Source organism: Sorex araneus, chromosome 1 (genome assembly GCF_027595985.1).
Source record: "Sorex araneus isolate mSorAra2 chromosome 1, mSorAra2.pri, whole genome shotgun sequence".
Classification (NCBI taxonomy): domain Eukaryota; kingdom Metazoa; phylum Chordata; class Mammalia; order Eulipotyphla; family Soricidae; genus Sorex; species Sorex araneus.
The window spans coordinates 229,897,165-229,912,726 of NC_073302.1; the positions used below are offsets into that span (position 1 = coordinate 229,897,165).

General features: G+C 37.5%; 1 protein-coding gene across 3 annotated transcripts in view; it reads right to left on the minus strand.

The window, feature by feature from the left end:
* The window catches only part of ZMYM2 (zinc finger MYM-type containing 2), a 123,350-nt gene that overhangs the window by 24,487 nt on the left and 83,301 nt on the right, over nt 1-15,562 (minus strand). For all 3 annotated transcript variants that reach the window (XM_055134253.1, XM_055134245.1, XM_055134236.1), the window contains 4 exons: nt 14,707-14,857; nt 10,051-10,223; nt 4,774-4,939; nt 3,250-3,284 (listed from right to left, as the gene is read on the minus strand). In XM_055134253.1, the coding sequence (XP_054990228.1) occupies nt 3,250-3,284; nt 4,774-4,939; nt 10,051-10,223; nt 14,707-14,857 (525 nt within the window). The remainder of the gene's footprint in view (nt 1-3,249; nt 3,285-4,773; nt 4,940-10,050; nt 10,224-14,706; nt 14,858-15,562) is intronic.

Here is a 15,562-nt window from a genome sequence, read left to right on the forward strand (position 1 = left end):
CTCAAGGCTTTCTTCTGTCTCCCTGCTCAGGGATCACTCCTCACTACTCTGGGGAAGCGGTGCCAGGAAATGCTCCAGCCCCAATAATTTGTAAGCCACCCAGTCTATAGTACTCTAAAGCACTTATGTTAGTTTAGAACTCAATTTGGTTTAATTTAGAAACTCAATTCAGTTCTCAAAACGTGGTCTTTTTATAACTCATTTGACAGATGAGGAAAAAACAGCACAGAAGTCACATAACTTTTTTTTTGGGGGGAGAGTAGAGTCACACCTAGTGATGCTCAGGGCTTACACCTTGCAGGCCAGAGGGTTCATATGAAGTGCCAGGGACGAAATCCTGCTCAGTCACGTCCAAGTCAAGTGCCCTCCTCACTGTACTATCTCTCTGGACTCCAAGTTACATAACTTGTTAAAGCTAAAAGCTTTGGAATGTACGTTTACCTAATGTCAGTGTCTATTTACCTACAATCTACAAATAATATCTATGCCATCTGAAATCTAAGAAAGAGCTACCATGTGTTTACTACTTATACTGAATAATCCTGAGGCAGGTACTACTTTTAGCCCCACTTTACAATACGGAAATAAAAAAAATAAACTAACAGTTAGTCCGAAATTTTAAAGCTAAGTTCTTTATCTTTATAGGATAAAGAAAGAGAATTAAAAATGATTTACAAAGCTTATAAGGATGACAGATAACTGGAAGAAAGGCAATCACAGCAATGGCGCACAGACTTTTTCTTCCTTGCTAACAATGTTCCCTCCATTCTTCTGTCATATAATGCTAATGAGTATTTCATTTTGTAGTAGGAGAAAAAAAATTATATTTAAACCCATTTCAAATGTATAATCTTTGAACTGAGATAACAAAACAGGAAGTGATCAGCTATATATTCTTCACCAGGATAAGAGTAATATTTGGATGAGTCAGATGAATTAATTTATGAACATTCCAATTACATTACTTTAAAACATTTCCATTTTGTGTGTGAAGATCAGTATCCAGACAGAGGAATAAACAGATGAATTCCAGACTCCTGTGACAGAGAAGATGTAAAGCAAAAGAAAACATACTACTTTTCTAGGATAATAAATCCATCAGTATAAAAAATAACTGAATATATAACCACCAATCTCTTGCTCATGAGGTCTCTTCAGCTGTGATTCATATTAAAATCATCAGAAAAGCTCTACCCATCTCCAACCTACTCTGGGCACCAAAGATCAAACACAGGGACTTCACATATACAAGCCATATGCTTTATCACTTATTCACATCTCCAACCCCTAAGATTTTTTCAAAAACAGAATTTCTGAGTTGGAGTCCAGTCACTCAAAGACCTCAAAAACTCCCCTAGGTAATTCTAATATGCAGTCAGAACAAAGAACCAATGATTTATTCTATCTTACCAAAACAAAAACTAGCCCAGAGTTATTGTGAACCCAATTAATGGATCCTATAAAAAAAATCTTTCCTTGGATAGAGTATTTACTCCCTTGGATAAATACAATTATTCCAACTCTAGACTTCGCATACACAGGTCAGGCTGAGTGTTCTTCAAAATATAGCAAAGTATTTTATTTTGTAACCATTAAATATAAATGGATGCCTTCAACCGAAATGTCTTAAAATTATCATATAAAAGCAGAATTTAATATCACCAAAAGAAAGAAAAACATTCAGGTTCTACCAGTTCCAACAAAAATCTCCAGATTCGTATTTCAGAAATAAATCCACAAAGCCATTAAAAATTTGGTTCTGCTGTTTCTCCCGGAAGGGAGCATAACATGAGGCCCCACAGCCATGACACCGGACTCTGTGCCAGGCTGTTCCACTCAGGGAGCCTCAGAGGGGGGCAGGTGAGAGCCCTCCCCACCCCAAGGAACCCAGCCCTGGCAGTCAACCACCCAACCCAAGGCCAGGCCTCACATGCATGAGTGAAGTACCAAGGAACCCAGGTAATACGGAACTTAGTGACCTTGGACCCTGGGCTCAACAGGACCCAGGAGCGGAGATCCTCTGCCCATTTCCCCCAGTCTCCAGCGACCCAGGGGTTATTTCCATAAGGCACCTACCACATGCTCAGGCCGACCCTCACATATGAGTGAACATATTCCTGGGGCACTCAGCCTCGAATCATAAGACACTTCCTTACCCATTCTCCATAATTGCCACACCATATTTGATGGGGTTCAGATAGTAGGCAACAAATCATTGAGGTAAATATATATATATACACATGCACATATACATATTTTCAGATATATTTACCAAAGCTCACATCACCCAAACTTGGACAAAATGTTAGTAATATCCTATAAAATGTCTTAGTGGCTCCTACCAAAATAGAATAATCTTCACACTGTTTCCTACATGAACACTTTTTTGTAAGCATGTTCAGCAGCTCTTCACAACAGACAATACAAAATATATTCTTTCGGTTGTGTCCTGGGACAGGGATTGGGGCTGGGGATGGAAACATCCCAAATTTGGTGGTGGGAAGGTGTAATATAATGATGGTGGGATTGGTGTTTGACTATTAAATGTAATCAAATATTGTGAACTAACTTATAAAATTAGAAAAAAAAACTTTTAAAAGAAACAATTATTAAGAACCAGCTGACATTAAAATAACACTTTGAAAGGAAGAAAAATAAACTTAGTGGATAAATGTTGTCTAAAAAAAAATTGGTTCTGTCTATCCTTTCACCCTTAATTCCCATAATTCCACTACAGACTCATTCACGTTAGGTCCTAATGATATCTTTTCAAATATTCCCATCCTTTACCTATTATTATTCATTTTATCTGAGACAACTTTCTAGTCAATTAAATTTTAGAAGCTTTTCATAGTTTTTAAGTATATATATTTTGGTGTGGGGTCACGGCTGGTGATGCTCAGGGATAACTCCTGGCAGTGCCCAGGTGTGTCATGTGGTGTCAGGGATAAAACTAGGTTGGTCACATGCAAGGAAAGTGCCTTACCAGTTACAGTATCTCTGAGGCCCAGTTAATGTACTTAATTTATATAGATGCTTCCACTCACATTTCAACCTCACCCAATATAGATGAAAATAACAAAAGTCACAGCGATACATTCCTCAGCATATATAGAATTTCTTATGTTAATATCTAGCAATTCAGCGAAATACTACTTGCACAGAAAAAAAGAATCTTTTATTACACAATCAGATTAGACTGTTTTATTCCTACATTATAAAAATCAGTATCTGGCACTTAATACTTACTGTTATTTTGGTTCGGGACGTCTGACAACCCTGATCTAAAAACAAAAAGATAAATATCATTTTCTTCAGAATTTTCTATTTTAAGTTATCACTTAATTTATAAAAAGTACATTTTTAAAAATATTTTTAAAGCATATTTTTAAATATATTTATAAAAAGTAAACTGTTTCAAACAAATCCACATGTGCATTGGTGAAGGGATGGGTATGTGATCGTTGTATGACTGAGACTTGCCTGAAAGCTTTGTAACTTTCACATTGTAATTTAATAAAATAAAATGTATGGGGAAAAAAAATAAAAGTAAAAATAAAACAAAACCAACAAATTAAATGAAAAAAAAGATGCCCACATCAAATTAGGGTGCTGAAATAGAGCTAAACAAGATAAATTAATTCTATATCCATTTGTTACCTCAAACACAATGCTCTTGAGGGAAGGGGACAATACTGAGTTGAGACTTAAGTCACAGTATAAAGAGTTTTTGGTACTGATCCCAACCTACTCCAGAATTGCTAAAGATGACTTTCATTTGAACTTGCAGATAACATAACAGGTCATGTTTTTTTTTCCTTTTAGGGTCACAGCCAGCAATGCACAGGGGTCACTCCTGGCTCTGCACTCAGGAATTACCCCTGGCAGTGCTCAGGGGACTATATGGGATGCTGGGAATAGAACCTGGGTCAGCTGCGTGCAAGGAAAATGCCCTTACCTGTTGTGCTATGACTCCCACTCCTTTATTGGTTTTTTTTTTGGGGGGGGGGTCACACCCGGCGATGCACAGGGGTTACTCCTGGCTTTGCATCAGGAATTACTCCTGACAGTACTCAGGGGAACATACGGGATGCTGGGAATTGAACCCGGGTCCAGACCCCATATCTGTTAAATTTTTAAGAATTTTTTTTATGACATTGTTTAGCTTTTCTATGTCAAATACAAGCTCTTTAGCATAACTTTTTTTAAAGAAAAAAATAAATTTAAAAAAAATCAGGGAGTTGGAGCAATAGTACAGCAGATAGGGTGATTGCCTTGCATATAGCCAACCACAGCAACCCCAGAGCCCCACAAACTGCAAGGGGTAAGTTCTGAGTGCAGACAGGAATAACCCCTGAGCATCACCAGGTGCAGCCCCGAAATGAAAAAAAATTAAAAATAAAAGCGAGACATCTATAGGAAAAACATATAGGTCATTTCCACCCAGAGAAATGATGACAATTTTAAGCAGCTATTAAACTAATGGCACAGGGGCTGAGCGACAGCACAGCAGGTAGGGCGTTTGCCTTGCACGTGGCCGACCTGGATTCGGGTTCGATTCCCAGCACCCCGTATGGTCCCCCAAGCACTGACAGGAGTAATTCCTGAGTGCAGAGCCAGGAGTCAGCCCTGAGCATTGCTGGGTGTGACCCAAAAAGAAAAAAAAAAAAAAACCTAACAACATAATATAGCACTTATTGTTGCTATGAATCCAGAACTAAGAAATCAAAGGCTGTTATGCAGGTTTAAGTCACTACCAAAACTATTACATACCATAATGTAAGTTTTCAGGTCCTTTCTGGGTTGTCATGTTGGGCTCATTTTGCTGACAGTAGAAACGTAATAAGCAATGTTGATCACAGAAATGTTTCATTTCCCCACGCCACTGCACTCTCTCTTTAAGAGTTCCTTGAGATTTACAACAGTCACATCTTGCAGCCTTAAAAAGAGAAGTATTGGGCACTTGGAACATGACATTTTAAAAGTGAGGTATTTATTTAAAAAAAAAAAATTCTACAAATGTATCAGTGATTATCAAATGCATTAAAAGAGTGACTAATAAGGAAAAAACAGAATTTCAACATAAATCATAGGAAAGCTATTTTTAATAATAAAAAAGCTTATAAAAATAAAGTATGCAATAGTCAAAAACATCTAAATAACCCCCAAAACTCTTACACTAAATTGATGCAATATATTTTCATATCAAAAGAGCTTTGAGAGATTAACGGCCATGATCCAAAGATTGGCAAACGAATCCCAGAACCGAGTAGCTTGCTGCAGGGATGGCTCCAGATCATGAGCCAGGCTGATTCCATCGGACACCTCAGATGGAAGCAGGTGCTCTCTATTCCCGCCTGCACAGATGAACCCCCGAAGCCCCAAACCTCCAGAAACCAATTGCCACCACCCTCACAGCTCATCTTCCAGGATTGTCCTGGGCCGCCCATGCAAGAGAATAAATTCGCTGAAAAGCTCAGGCATGCAGGACCAGTTACCAAAAATGCCAGGCTCATGGGATTGGGATTATTCGACCTTCCCGTCCTCCCCCCCCCCCCCCCCGCCCCTGATTCTGGGGTCTTGGCTCTCACACCCTCGAACTGCCTCCAGCTGCCATTTAGCACATTAATGGCCGTGAACAAATGAATCTCAGAATGGAGCAGCTTGCTGCAGGGATGACTCTGAACCCCAATTACTGAAATTGTTACAATCCCAGGAGCGCCCGGCCATGTGGTTTTTTAAATATTTTTTTTCTTTTCTGTTGAATCACTGTGAAGTATACCCTTACAAATATCTTAAACTATTCATAACAAGCAATACAAGCAATACAAGATAATTTATTCAGCATCTGCCTATGGGGCAGTCTTGAGTGGTGGTTGGAAACTTTGATATAATGTTGGTGGGAAGGTGTGATTAATGTTGGGAAGGTGGTGGGATTGATGTTGAAATATTGAATACAATCAACTATTATGAGCAACTATGAAAATAAAATTTAAAAATAAAAAAAGTTTTGAGAGCAGTATGTTATTAATGAATATCCAAAAATCCTATTACACCAAAAATATGAATTATAAATTAATCCCAGGTTCAACTGATAATTCATAAATCAATCTCAAGTGCAAGACCTGAAAATTTTATGACATCAAATTGATGGATGTTAACTTGAAGTAGCTTTGTTTCCAGACCATTTAACATAGCAATTGTAAGCATTTAAACAAATATGAATTAATCTTAACAGCATGAACTCCAATATTTTAATTCTAAAACACTCTAATTTAAAATTCATGTTTTAAGACAACTTATTTCACCAATATAGGGGAAAATAATTAGCACTGTGTTACAACTCAGTATATAAGCTAATACCAACAAATATACCTATACAGTTACATTGTATGATGGTGAGTCAATAACTCTGGTGGGAGTGGGAGGGAGTTTGGGTACCATCCATCTGTGCTCAGGGTTTATTCCTGCCTGGCTCTGTGCTCAGGAATCATTCCTGTCAGGAATCATTCCTGGCAGTCACATCTTGCAGCCTTAAAAAGAGAAGTAATGGGCACTTGTAACATGATATTTTAAAAGTGAGGTATGTTTTTAAAAAAAAAAAATTCTACAAATGTGTCAGTGATTATCAAATGCATTAAAAGAGTGACTAATAAGGAAAAAATGTATCCTGGCAGACCTGAGACAGGGTGCTGGGGATCAAATCCAGAACTCAAGGCAAATGTCCTACCCACTGTACTATCCCTTTTGCCTTGAAGAATGAATAATTTAAAGACAGACTTATTTTTGAGAGATTTCCATTTCCCTAGATATGGCCTTTTTCATTATTTAATGACTTGATAAACGTGGAGGCCAATGAAATAAATCATTAACTTGAATACAGTTGTTTTCAAACTTTGGTTTCTGATCAATAAAAATTAATTCCTGTAATTTTTTAAAGTATACTTTGGCTTTTGGGGGAGGGGAGGTAGGAAGACTAAATCACACCCAGTGGTGCTCAGCACTTCCACATATGTCTGGCTCGCTCTCAGTGGTGCTTGGTGGCCCATAAGTACTGCAAGGATTAAACTTGGCTCAACGCAAGGCAAGTAAATTAAGTACCATCTCTCTAATTCTTACTTTGGCTTTGGTTTGTTTTCATGGGTTTTTTTTTTGTGGGGGGTGGGGGGAGTTAGGGGGGAGGCAGACACACCTGGTGATGCCCAGGGGTTACGTCTGGTTCTGCATTTAGGAATTACTCCTGGTGTCGCTTGGGAAAATTACATGGGATATCAGGTATTGATTCCAAGTGGGCAATGTGCAAGGCAAGTGCCTTACCTGCTGTACTATTCTTCCAGGCCCCTTCTCTGGTTTTTTTTTTTTTTTCTACTTTTTGGGTCACACCTGGAGATGAATAGGCGTTGTTCCTGGCTCTGCACTCAGGAATTACTCCTGTCAGTGCTCAGGGGACCATACAGTATGCTGGAAACTGAAGTCAGGTCGGCCGAGGGCAAGGCAAATGCCCTACCTGCTATCTCTCCAAACCCTCCTTGGCTTTTTTATTGATATCGTTTGTGGTATTTCTGGCAGTACTTGGGGAGTCCCTGCTAACAGTGATCAAGGCGTCAATTTGTGACAGGGATCAAAATTAAGGCTCCCAAACACAAAACATGGGCCTTTTGAGCCATCTCCTCAGCCCCATTACACTTTCATAACTTCTAAGTGTTGATAAAATATTAAGTATTTTGCAATACACTATAATTGTCCTAATATTTTAAAACATTACAATGTGGATTGAGACTTTATGCCTCAAAAGGAGTTCTATGAATAAATACTATATCAAAATTCCCAGGTAGGAATATAACAAATGATTGGATTGATAAACAACTCTTATGTTGCAAACATACCCCAAAGTTAGAACACAGGCTCTTTTTTTTTTTCTCCAAGTCAGGTTATTTCTTCTGCTGAATAAATGTTAAATAAATGAAGATTTGAGATATAAATAGTAACTACTAAGTGTTCTCATTATCACATGTCTTGCCCAAAATTTCTTAACTCAAATAGTATACTGCTACAGTATTGTGTAGTTATTTAACTCTTAGCAGGTAATATCAACCAATCACATTTTATTAAAGAATGAAACACATCCTATGAAAAATTCTTATCAAAAATATTTTTAACTTAATTTAATTAATTTTTAATTTAAGACTATTCCTTAAAAACTATAAAGTGTTTCAGCTTTTAATGATCACACCCCATCTTTCTATAATTTATTCTCAAAGAAAAGACAAAGCACAAAGGTAGACATTGAAAACTGAACATTCTATTTAGTGAGTATAAATAGTACAGAAAACAGTAAAACAAGCTTATAGTTGACTATGTCATTCAAACCGGGATTGGTGGAATGTAAAGTCTTAACACCTATACTATTTCCTCTTTGGCCCAACACCCATCATTCTTCAACAACATCACTAGAATCACCCCCTCCCAACAAGAGAGAATTCTAAGTGTATAATTTGCACAGAGTAAGATATGAAGTGTTACTTAATTCTGGTAAAAAAATACCATTTATAATTTCCCTGTCACTACATTTGACCAGAACTGAGTTATTATTTTAGTTGTCACTAATTCAATCTAAATAATAAACGCTTTATTCAAAAACCCTTATTCAACCTATTAAACTAATACAACAATCTACTGTCCGATAACTGACTTTTGTCAGCATCCCAGATAGTCCCCACAGCACCATCAGGAGTGACTCCTGACCATCTCCAGGTGTAGTCAAAAACCAAAACTAAACAAAAACAAGTTCAAAATTATGAATTAATGTTTTGTATCTTATTAAAATCTACTTCAAAGGATTGTGTCCCTTTTTTAAAAAATTTTTTCCATTGTTGGCTTTTGGGTCACACCCAGTGATGCTCAAGGGTTACTGCTCACTCTGCACTCAGAAATTACTTCTGGCAGTGCTCGGAGAACTATATGGGATGCCATGGGGTGCCATGGGATGCGAGGACTCGAATCCAGATCAGCCTGTTGTTCTTTCAACCCAGTCCCTCAAACTGTAAATTTGAACTTATTCGCCCTCTCCCTCCTTCCCCTTCCCCCTTCCCCTCCCTCTCTCTGCTTTTTGTGACACACCCAGCAATGCTCAGGGGTTACTCCTGGCTCTGCCCTCCTGGTGGTGCCTGGGGGACCATATAGGATGCTGAGGATCAAACCCAGGTTAGCCCATGCAAAGCAAATGCCCTATCTACTGCACTATCGCTCGGGCCCCAAATTTGAAATTTTTTAACTGAAATTTAAGTCCTTTCAATTTAACATTCTTCAGAAAACCATAATTCAAAAGGCAAAAAACTCTGAACTGTTTTAGCCTATATCCAAGTATCCCAAACAGTTATTAAATTTTAGAAAATTACCAGCTTTGTTAAACTGTTGGGGACTGGCATGGTAGCCCCTGATTGTTTTCCCTGAAAAGGGAATAAGCAGGGGAAAAATTTGTCATTTGGGAGCACCATGCCCTGGCGGTTGACCCTGATAAGGGGGGCGAAAGGGAAGGCTGCACCTGATCTGCCTTGGCTGGGCCAAGAAGCCACATTTTCATTCCTGTCCTGTTTTGCTGAGAAAGTTCAAGGAACTGCCTGCATACGCAGCTGCAAAACGAGTAACAGAGTAGCTGGCCCAACTTGTAACCCTCGGCTTTCCCACAAATTGTCTACCACATACTATAAAGTAAATGAGTTTTGCAACAGCTGCTGTATGTTCCATACGGGCCTCCCTACCCCGTCTGCAGCTGATTCCTTCTCAGGTTAGCGTTCGACTAGCAGCGCGGTCACAGCACTAAACTACTGCTGAAAATACAGGGAAACTCTAGTTTTTGGTAATGTCTAAGTTATAGAAAAAGTAAAAATGTTTCTGTAAGTTATAAAGAGCAAACTGAAATGACAAAATGAATGAACTCTTTAACTGAACTAGGCCCATTTTGTTGACATTTTAAACACAGACAAGCTATCATATTTGTAATAATTTCAAGCTTATTCAAATAGTTGTATTAAAAACTGAGTTACTTGCCTTATAGTACCAATCCTGAAATTTTTTACAGCAGTCTTCACTACAGAAATCTCTTACAACACCATCAAGCTCTTTTGTTGCTCCCTTCTTGCAAAGCTGAGAGCAATAGTTGCAAGTAACACATCTCAGTCCTAAACGTCTTGCAAAATCTTGTTTGTACAAGAGTTTACAGCCTGAAAAACAAAGTTTTACTCTTAAATTTTTTATATTAATTTTTGATGTAAGAAAGACATTACAGGTCAAGGAGGTCACAATTTTAGAAAACTATACATACACAAAGTCCTTTCTCTCCAGATACACATCACAATTAAAACAGTACAAACACGTAAAATTTGGGAGAATATGAAGTAGCATATTAGGTAATGCACATAGGCTCAAATTGTTAATATTCTAAGACATTCAAATCAGGTAATGTCTCAGTGCTTCAGACACAAACAGGTATTTAAAAGAAATCAAACAATGTAAACCATTGAAAGGGATTTAAAAATCTTACTGATTAAGCTAAATAGGCATTTAAATTTTTTTTTTTTTTTTTTTTTGCTTTTTGGGTCACACCCGGAAATGCACAGGGGTTACTCCTGGCTCTGCACTCAGGAATTACTCCTGGCGGTGCTCAGGGGACCATATGGGATGCTGGGAATCGAACCTGGGTCGGCCGCATGCAAGGCAAACGCCCTAGCCGCTGTGCTATTGCTCCAGCCCCAGGCATTTAAATTTTTTAGGCTTACCTGTCTTAACCCTATGGGGACTTTCAGGAAATTAAATTACTTATTTTTATTTTCTCTTCCTTGCTCCCTTTCCCTTCCTCTCCTTCCCTTTCTTGACCCTACAGTGACTTTCAGGAAATAAAATTACTTTTTAATTTTTTTTACTTTTCCTTCCTTTGCTCCTTTTCTTCCTCCCCTTCCCTCTTTCTTTTCTTTTTCTTTCATTATTTCTTTCTTGCTTTCTCTTTCTTTCTGTTTGTAGGTGTGGGGTGGGGATGGGAGGGAAGGGACGCACTTCCAGTAGTCTCAGTGCTTTATCTCATTTTATTTTAAAATTTTATCTTACAGTATTTGAATACATTTAATATTCAAACACCAATCCCACCATCACAACTTCCCACCACCAAATTTGGGATATTTCCATCCCAAGCCCCAATCCCTGTCCCAAAGCACAACTGAAATAATATTTTGTATTGTTATGAAAAACCACTGAAAATGCTACAAAAAAAGTGTCCATAGAGAAAAGAGTATGAAGACTGTTCTATTTTGGCAGGGGCCACTAAGACCTTCTTTAGGATACCACTAACATGTTTAAGGTTGAGTGATGTGCACTTTCGTACATATATTTGAAAAATATATATATATGCATACATATTTCTCTCTATGATTGGTTGCCTACTATCTGAACCCCATCAAATGTAGTGTAGTACTCTTGGGAGTATGGGCAGGGTGTATCCTATGAAGTGTATTCACAGCCGCATTTGCGGCTGTGCAGTCCTGGAATAGGTTCACTCGTGCGTGAGGCTCTGCCCAAGCGTGTGTGGCGGCGGTTGGGTTTTGGAGTTTTTTAGTTCCTGGGGCTGGGTCCCTTGGGGCAGGGTGGGTTCTGATCCCATCCCTCTCTGGGGCGCTTCAAGTGAAACACCTGGCTCAGGGTCTTGTAGATGGCTATGGCAGGTGTCATATTGCTCCCTTCCGGGAGAGAAAGCCTTCGATAAGGATAGTGGCCCATGACAAAATTATCTAGCGCCAGCAAGTGGCTTATGGGCATGACCTGTGGGTTGCCAGAGACAGTGGGAAATGACAGAGGATCTCCACTCCCCGTCCCACTGAACCCACAGTCTTGATTCAAAGTTTCGTGCGAACCTCGGTAGTGCTCAGAGCTTTATTCTGAGCTCGAAGCTCAGGGATCATCCCTGGAGAGGCTCGGAAAACCATACAGGATTCTGGGGATTGCACCTGGGTCTAGTGGGTGCAAGGCCCTACCTGCTGCACTGTCTCTCTAGCTTAATTTAATTTTCCAGAGAAAACATTTTTTCTTTCATTAGTAAAATATTGCATTTACTATGTAAATGTTATTTTTAAATACAGACTTTATTTTCTAGAATCTCTACAAAATGACTAAAATATTTTTTAACTCTACTCATTGTGACACTAAAAAATGAACTTCCATTGAAGAAATCCTAATCTATCCTTAATAAACTCAAATTACATTTCCCAAACTTAACTCTCTCAACAGTTTCAAATATCCATAATTTAGTTGGCAATCATTTATGTACTACTCAATGATTTCTATTACCTTGAACTATATTTTAAAACACTCTTGATTATTTTATTTGGCTTTGTCTTCTTAATTAGATTTTGGTTGAAGTAAAACACATGTTTTTGTATTTCAGACAGTTCAGACAGTTGTTATCAAGAACAGCTGGAGAAAGCAAAAAGTGTACTTTTTTTGTGGAAGTACTGGGCACATCAAGCCAAGCTATTCCTGGCTCTGTACTCACAAATGATCCTTGGTGATGTTTGGGGGACCACATTCATGCAAGGCAAGAGCAGTTACCCCCTTTACTATTGTTCGCTGGCCTCACAAAATTATTAAAGAGGAAAAGACATATGCTTTTTAACCTTTTTTTACCCATCTATATAAGTAAGTACACACACATGAAATTTACTTAAATCAATAGTCTATTTGCTGTTGCCTATTCATTTGTAGGTGACTGGTAAAATAATAATAAATAATAATAATAGGGTGAGAAAGATAGTACAGCAGGTAGAACATGTGTCTTGCACACGACCAATCCAGGTTCAATCCCCATGTGTGCAATGCTATATTTCACCATGTATCACAAGGAGTGATTCAGAGTACAAAGCCAGGAATAACCCCCAATCAACATCAAGTGTTCCCCTCACATCAAAATAATAATAGTAAAAATGATCAATATAAGATCATGGGCAACGTGTGACCCCTCAGAATCACTTTATTCAGAGGAAACAGAAACTCCGTTTTACCGAAACAACAGAGATGGAATACAGGACACTCTATAGTGAAAGGTGTGTTGTTGGAATGTTATATACATGTGACCTTATCACTAACAGTATTGTAAACCACGGTTCCTCAAAAAAAAAAAAATTTCAAGTATTAAAAATTCTATAATTATTAGGAGCACAGAATCTGACTCAATAGTAAAGCAATGTGTAAACCCATGCTACCATTCAATCAACAGTACCACATCTGGGTCCACATATGGCAATGCCAGAAATTAAATGTGGGTATTCACACATGATTATATGCTCCAGACACTGACATAGCTCTTCTGCATTTTGTAATTGATTTTAAATAAACAGTCAACCAAGTTATTAATTTGGTTTCAAGCGAAATATACCAATTATTTAATACTTATTATATAAAGAGAGGCTCCTAAAATCTTAGGGCTAGGATGAATGGAGACGTTACTGGGCCCACTCGAGCAAATCGTTGATCAACGGGATGACAATATATACATACCTCTCAGAGAGCCCAGCAAACTACCAAGAGTATCCCGCCCACACAGGCAGAGCCTGGCAAGCTACCCGTGGTATATTTGATATGCCAAAAACTGTAACGATAGGTCTCATTCCCCCGACCCTGAAAGAGCCTCCAATCATTGGGAAAGAGTAAGGAAAGGCTGCTAAAATCTCAGGGCTGAGAGGAATAGAGAGGTTATTGGTTCCCACTCGAGTAAATTGATGAACAACAAGATGACACTGATACAGTGATACCAATTATACCTCTATAAATTAAAATCACTTGATTCAAAAGCAGTACCCTTTTACACATGTAATCTTAGATGTAAAATGTATATGTGCAAATGAAGTCAATTAATTGAATTTACTGACAATATTTTGATAATTGCTATTATTACTAGCATTTAGGATTTTCCAACCATTTCTTGCCCTCAACCAGTAATAAAATGTTGTACACAAACTAGATCCAAGGGAAAATAATTAACTATAAAACAAAGGATAAGTTTCTAACTATAAAGTTCTGGAATTCAATGTCAGAGTCAAAAGAAAGAATAAAAAGCCAAAAGCTAACTTACAACAAAAACAGTTGTAATTTCTAATAATAACAAGAACCTGAGATTTCTCATTACAACCTTGACGTGGAGAAATTAAATAAGAACTGAAATCCACTTCTATAATCTGCTACCTAAAACCTGACATCCCAAATTGAATATCTTAATTTGTAGTTAATGGCACATAATTTTTCTTTCAATTTGTTAAAAGTCTTTGCAGACTAGATCATAAGTTAGACAGGTAAATGGACATAAGGCAGGAAAAAATTCTACTCCACTCAGAAAATCAACTTTCATGCCACAAATCTGTATATTTAGAAGTAACATAATATTACTTTTATCAAAATAGATCTCAAATTTCATTGTAACAGAAAAAACAGGTTACCAAGCTTATAGAGATAAAACATCCAGAGGTTTACAGGTATTTTTAATGAAAAAAAAGCCATGGCAAAAAAAAAAAAAAATCTGCTGCTATTGTTCTACTAGACTAAATTATATAGCATTGTACAGATGGATGTAGTTATTTATCTCTATGTATACATATATATTAAAATATTTTGGAACGAATACATTAAACTTTAACAACAGTTATGAACAACAGTGTAAATACTTGCCTTCACTACAGAAAGGTCTCTTAACTCCAGAGAAATTTACTGTTTCATGAAGAGTCTTCTCCTCTTGGCAGTATTCACAATATGTAACTATGCAATGCAACTTCTTATAGTCATCTGAGCAAGTTTTGCTGCAGAATTGATGTACTTTGTTCTAAATGCACAATGGCAACCTTGGTAAGTATAACAGCACTTCGCCAGTAAGTTTTAAAAAAATAAACAAACCATTTGAATAGAAAGTTATATCATTATCTACAAATTGTGTTAAACCTCAGCTATACATTTACTATGAGCTAAAAATACCTCATTTAAGTCATTTACTACTAAATTTAAGTAATGCAACAAAATTCAATACTATTAGCTGTTTTAAAAACTACCTGGTTAAAAACAGTAAAAGACCACTAAGATAAATCTAGAAACAAACAGAAGAAATGATAAGAGAAAAAAAAATATATAAAACACAGATACAAAAAAAGATGAGAATTCTAAAGTTAATAACATTTCCATTCAAAAAAATACTCATGAATATATTCAAATAGACTTAATCATATTCCAACAACTCAGCAACAATTTCAATCGGGTCCACACAGTGCACTGATAAAAACTGTTAGCATTTCTTTGTTACCAACAATAGAAAACATACAATCTAATGATGTCATTCCAACAGCTCTGACTGTTAGGGGTTAAAACACCAAATAATGATAGTGAGTTTCCTGTCAAAAATTGCATGTAATCAAAGTAAGGAAAGAGTAAAATGATAATCATCTGCCACACAGGTAGAGGGGGAGTGGGAGGGGGGGCATGCTGGGGTTATTGGTGGTGGAACACATGCACTGGTGAAGGGATGGATGTTTGAGCT